At 37.6% G+C, this 6,428-nt stretch overlaps 1 protein-coding gene across 12 annotated transcripts in view; it reads left to right on the forward strand.

Annotated features, from left to right (window-relative positions):
• LOC100711287 (LIM and calponin homology domains-containing protein 1) overlaps positions 1-6,053 on the forward strand; it is an 86,570-nt gene extending 80,517 nt beyond the window's left edge. For 11 of the 12 annotated variants that reach the window (XM_013270285.3, XM_019363880.2, XM_019363875.2 and 8 more), the window contains 5 exons: positions 346-498; positions 1,169-1,264; positions 2,373-2,481; positions 3,108-3,210; positions 4,103-6,053. In XM_013270285.3, coding sequence (XP_013125739.1) covers positions 346-498; positions 1,169-1,264; positions 2,373-2,481; positions 3,108-3,210; positions 4,103-4,128 — 487 coding nt within the window. In that variant the 3' untranslated portion in view covers positions 4,129-6,053. The remainder of the gene's footprint in view (positions 1-345; positions 499-1,168; positions 1,265-2,372; positions 2,482-3,107; positions 3,211-4,102) is intronic. The other variant, XM_019363877.2, reaches the window with a different exon arrangement.
• The last annotated feature ends 375 nt before the right edge of the window (positions 6,054-6,428 follow it).

Raw genomic sequence — 6,428 nt, forward strand, 5'->3', positions numbered from 1 at the left:
TGTTAAAATACTGCTCTATATTTGGTCATGCATAGGAGGGCGTTCTTTGTTTTGTTTTTTGCAGATGAGTTAAAAGGTTCAGTTTTAAATTGAGAGCCACTTTTGATTTTGATACTTTAGGTAAAGGTAAATCAGCTTAGAATAGAACTGCTCTCAGGTTAAAATGATGAACTACTAAATGATAAAATGAGATCAGTGAGACTGATCGGCCTGTTTCTGTGTGATGAAACAAATCCTGCAGCCTATGGCCATGACAGTATTTTGTTTTGTGTCTTTGTCTGAATTCTGTGTATTTTTGACAGTTGACCAATCATTTCAACACATTTCTCCCTCTGCTGTCATCAGCTCAATGAGTCAGAGCAGCAGTCAGGCGGAGAAATTTGGTCACAGCCTACAGAATGGCCAAAAGCTTCCTCCAGTGCTGGCCAAGTCTTCAACTCCAGTCAAGAAACAACAAGAACTCCCAGCAGACGGCAGCAAACCTCCAGGAGGACGAAGGTGTGTGAGAGAGAACAAGGCTTCAGTGTAGCTTCTGCCACAGTTCCTGAATATTATTCACTAATAACTTCCATTTGTTTTCCTCTTCTAAATAGAGGTGGGTTAGAAGCATGCATGCATATTAATGCAGTTTCTTTTCCTGACACATACAGTCTCCAAATATACCATGTGTTCATGTTGCAGTGTGATTCTTTAACATTATTTTATTCTCTCAAGTCCATTGTGTTTAGTTTAAAAAAAAATATGAAATTTTCCGCTTTTTAAAATATATATATATATATGTATTGTCTATGTTATAAATGCATATTTTAAATAATCACACCAGAAACCAGCAGGTTTCTATTGTGTTGGAGTAAAAGCTCCTGTTAAGCTGTTTGGCCACCAGGTGGCATCTTATACCTGCATTTTGCTTCATAGTCTTCCAGCACTTGAAGCAGCGTTATTGTTTGCCATGACCGAAGTGTTATAAACCTTATCAGGAGAATCATATACTATAGTAACACATAACAATACATTTTAATGGATGAAGTAATGCTGGATCTATCCAAACATCACTGAGCAGATCTGACTGTTGTTCTGTCTTGGATTGGCTTGTGTCTGACTCTGACAGCCAATAGTGTCGCTGTAACTGCGAGTCATCGTCATGTTGCATGTTGCTGTCCATTTCCAGGAGTGGCCCTATTGATAATAACATGGGCCGCAGCTCATCAAAAAACCCTGCAGCATGCCCACCATCCTCTGACGCACTGCCTCCAGCACCCAACAGGTATTGCATCACCAATGGCCCACATGGAGGAAAGGGAGCTTGTGATTCATTTCTGCATTGTCATTTTCTGCTTTGCTGCTTGCATTTCTCCACCCAGCTCATAACATGTACCAGCAGCATTTACCCTCTAACCTGTATGGAATTTGAATAGAACCAAAGAATGGTGGAGTCGAGGAGAAGTAGCAGTTTATTCATTAATTTTATGTAGTTTTGTTTTTTATGTTTCATCGTCGTGCAATGAACACATTCACATAAACTGCGCCAAATGATCCATTATCCAGCTTTAAGAAATTAGTTTTTCTTTCAGTTAACATGTTTTTAAAATGCAATTAACAGCACGCAGAGGAGACCAAAAGAATACATGTATACCATGATGTCAGCAAACAGTCTCTGCTGAACATCAGTGAAAGCACAAGACAGCACGTACATGAATCTCTGCCACAGATAACTGCCTGCAGAATCTATAGGGAATGAATAAGACTTCTGGCTTTCTGGTTTCTGTTTGCAGTTTTATTGGCAAATCGTGTTTGAGCAGGCTTAAGTTACACACAGGTGAGCAGTCCTCGTAGAGATCAAAAGAGGGGATGCATTTGCTGAAAACACATCTACTGTCTGATGATAATGTTGTTTTTTCAAATGTGTTTCCATTCAAAGACAGTGACTGATAGAAGGAACAGAGAGTCTGGATCTCTTGGCTACACCAAAACCCCTGAAATATTAGCTTTTCCCCAGGAGCTAAGTCAGCATACTAGTCGATGAATTTTCAATATTTTAAATATACAGACTCACAAGTTAGCAGGGGTCAAAAAGAGCACCACAAAACATAAGAGTGGAATATACTTCACTACTACACTTTCTTCACCCTTTGATTGAAATAAAGATAGAATCTGGTCTTCTGATGAGGATATTTATGCTTTGAGAATTATTATTTCTTTCTGTCTTTTCTAATTTTCCAGAATGAAAACAACATTAAAAAATAAACTGGTTATTAACTGGTTCCTTTTTTATTGTCAAAGTAGCTTAACTGGCGATAATTACACAGATGAGTGTTTAATATTGGTGATTTTCCTTCTATTCATCTTCCTACTTCTCTCTCTCTCTCCTATAGGTCTGTCAGTGGGAAGAAGCTGTGTTCCAGCTGTGGTCAGCCATTAGGGAAAGGGGCCGCCATGATCATAGAGACCCTCAGCCTCTATTTCCACATCCACTGTTTTAAGGTTGATGAAAGAGAGAGTGCTCTTGTTTGTCATTCTCTGTTTTGTGTATTATCCAGATTAGATTAGATAAAATGAACAGCAGTGTTAAAAGATAAGAGTGGTTAAATTATTGTTGTTTTTGTTCATTTTTTACTTCAGACAATAGTCTACAAATATTTCAGGTCAGGTCAAGTGCAAACGATTTTTAAATCATCAAACACGTGTAAGAGTGTCAGTTGAATCGATGAGGCTCTACAAGGCTTTGCTTCAAACACTGCCTGGTTACCTCTGCTCTTTGATTACATGTATGTACAGCACTTACAATGACAGGTCACAGGACATTTTAAAATGAGCTGTATCCAGTATTCAGCCTGAACTTGGAAAAGGACAGCCTGTATAAATAAAGGATTTAATAATAATCAGTCACCCATCTGTATGTGATCTGTCTTTAAAAGTGTCCACCTTTAGTAGAAATAATTGGTTTGAGGCTCAATACCAAAGAAAGGGTTTGAAAGCCAAACAGATTTAATGAAGTCTTTCATGGGATTTGTTGACTCTTAGAAACACTTAGGGGAACACCAGGCTTCTCCTTTAAGATACAACAGTTGGTAATAACATTTGCAATTTCCCTCTGTCTCTCTCTTCAGTGTGGAGTGTGTAAAGGACAGTTAGGTGACACAACCACAGGGACGGATGTCCGAATAAGAAACGGCCTCCTCAACTGCCACCAGTGCTACATCCGCTCCCGCTGTGAGTCCTCCTGAACCCTCTCCTGTGTCTTCCTCCACTGTCTCCCCCTTCATTATATCTATGTATCCCTGGGAGAATGGAACATTCCCAAGGAATGTTTACATCTGTGGTCAGGGTGTACAGAAGAAATAAACCACCATAAATAACTAAAAATAACCAGAAATAAATAACTCTCTGTTTACATCACCCTCACAAAACAGAAAGTTTAATCTTTGTATAAAATTAGAAAAAAAAGGGGAAGGTATTCTTCTGCCTTATTGTTTGCTAATGTTGGCCATATGTCTTATTTTCAATGATGAATAAATGCAGATTTTAATAATGTGAGCAGCAGCAGTAAATACGGCTCTCATGAACCAGGTAGAAAAACAAACCAAATTTATTTTGATTTATTGTTTTCAAAGTAAACTTGACACTATTTTCTGCTAAAACTTTTCAGTGTGTTTCAAAACTTAGACTCTTTATTGCAGCCTAACTGTGAGGCTGATAGGACAAGTGTATTTAATATGAAAATCCTCACCAGCGCAGCTTAATATAAATGCGCCAGATGCAGTGAAGCTGAAACGGGCAGGAGGAGGAAATGGGGTTGTTGCACTCAGAAGAGAAAGACAGTAACTTTGTCCCTTTCACCTTTACTGCACAACAGCAAAACTTTTTAAAACAACACAGCTCGTGTTTCAGTAACCTCTCAACAGTCGTTATCATTCGGGGATCAGTAAACCGCAAAATCAAATCAGAGCCTCTATCAGAAGACTCCTGAGTCTTTATCTCAAATTAAGAAGGTCTTCTTTCATTAAAGCTCCATGTCCTTGAACATTAAGTCCCAGAAAAACAATTGTGGTTTATAAAAATTGTCAATTTGATTCTCTTTCCCCTCTTTTCCTTTCCTATCAAGCTGCCGGACAGCCAACCACATTGTGACGCTCGACTGACAAACACAAGGTTCAAAGGAAGAACCCCCCATCCCTGTTTTAACCTGATTATCTGCAAATCACGTCCTTCGCAGCGTGTCAGAATCTTTGCATCCTCTGCAGTTCGATAACCATTCAAGATTCATCATGTGGCCCAAATGTGGAAAAAAAAAATCTTCATATGTGTGTCATCTGATGCATGAGTGAAATCTGGATTTGATTGGTCCTCATGCCACCACAGACTGTGTTTCATCATGCAGCAGCGAGAAAAAAAAGACTGCTCTGAGGCGGCAGCCATGTTGAAAAGAAAACACATCTGCAGATGCTTCAAACACAGGTAGACTATGTTGATGCCCTGTACTGTCTGAATGAACACACAAAAAGCAAACAAGGTGTTCAAAATGTGAATTATTGCCAGTATATTATATCACTTTTTATCATTTAAGAGAGATTTTCTTAATTTGGAGGGATAAGCATCCAAAAACTGGAAAGAATATAGGTTATGTGGTAAGGCAGCTAGGCAGACAGAGACCCTAGGTTTAATCCGAAACACATTAATAAATATATCCTCCTTCAATTAAGTGATAAATTAAAGCAAACAGATATAGAAAGTGCAATAAAGGTGACTATTTAGACTCAAATACAATATAGAGCAAGCCACTATTTTTTTATCCTTTGGCCCTTGCAGTGACCTCCAGTGTCTCTTTTTCTGTACAGAATAAAATTAGCTTCGATTATAAAGACATAGTATGGATGTAGGTTCATCATTAGGGCAATAACAGGACTTAAAAGCTGGTTTTGTGCTTTTGGGTCACAGCAGGTTGTTCCTCTTCCAATCTATCAGCTTGGAAAGTCAAGACTTCAATGTGCCTTAGGAAAGCAAGGTGATGCAGGAAAAAACACCAGCTGTATGGTGGTGTTTTATTTCTCCTTTATTTTATGTTGTTTTTATTTTATTTTTTTGGAGGGATCTGGCCAAATTTTAAACTGCAGACAAGAAGGCTGCAGCCCTCCCTCACATCACGCTTTATTTTAGTTGATAAGTACTGTTTATTTTCACTCAAATTTGATTTCATAATTCCCCCACCTCCCTTCCTCTGTGGTTTGCAGTGCTATAAAAAATGCAAAGACTGGAATAAAATGAAATAAAGCGTGTGATGTCTACTTGGTAAAAGACAGAGTATGTATACTGCAGGGGAAAATTTCATTTAATTTGAATGTTTTATTCTAGAGTGATATAGACTTCTCTATGCTTTTAATTGAGGTAATTTTGATAATGGCTCAATGATAGAATTCATTTATACATTGAAAATTAAAAAAAAAAATCATTAATACACGTTATTACTAGGTAAAGAGCAAAAATACTATAAACATATACCAGCAGCAGCTGCACCTGTGCAATATTTGGTTGGATGAAAGCTAAAGATTTGTGGCGCTGGCTGCACATTTTCAGTCACTTGCTTCTTTTTTAAGGTGTATGAGAAGAGCTCTTCCTGTTATGTGTTGTGGATGTAATGAAAAAAAGTGCACGTTTAAGCCTAAAACCAAATGATTTGCTGTATGAAAGCAAACTAGCAAACAGCCTCCTTTTTCTCCTCCTGAACTGTGTCCTATAGCCAAGCTTCCCCTCCGGGGTCATCTCTTTGATCTACAGTATTTTTAAACTTCTGTTATGATTGTGTATTTTTTTTTTCTTCATTTAGTTAACGAATAATTCTCAAGCCGAGTCTCTTATAGCGGGATCTTTGAGACGGAGCTCTATATTCAGACGGTCTTCTTATCGCAGGATAGTTGGGGAATGGAACCTTTTACGTCTGTTCTGTATTTATTGTAATATTCACCTGAGCACTATGCGAAATATAGATTAATTTGATGTTTAAATGCGTTTGCATTTATAGCATACTGTATGTTTATAAATAAAATGTTATACATTAACGCCCTGCTTCTGTCTGGTCTTTTTGCAATAAAAATACAGAAGAAAATTAAATAAATGCTTTAAAATTTACATTTAGTAAGATGCCAGTTTGTTAAAAGTGTCACAAAGCGAAACTCTTCAGGTTTGGAATCCTGAATAAACGGACAAATATTATGCTCAGTCATTTCACCTGTAATCACAGCGTTTTGTTGTTGTTGTTGTTGTTGTTGTTGTCCTTTTTATGTGTCGTGTGACTCCAAGAACAAAAAGGCTGACCGTAACCAATTTTCGAGTGTTATTTAAAGATTTACATAGAAATTGTTTAAAATGTTCAAAATGTGGCTTCCTATTGATGAACTATCAAATAATATCATAGCCCAGTGAGAGTAGAAATC

The sequence above is a fragment of the Oreochromis niloticus genome, linkage group LG2 (genome assembly GCF_001858045.2).
Source record: "Oreochromis niloticus isolate F11D_XX linkage group LG2, O_niloticus_UMD_NMBU, whole genome shotgun sequence".
Taxonomy (NCBI): Eukaryota; Metazoa; Chordata; class Actinopteri; order Cichliformes; family Cichlidae; genus Oreochromis; species Oreochromis niloticus.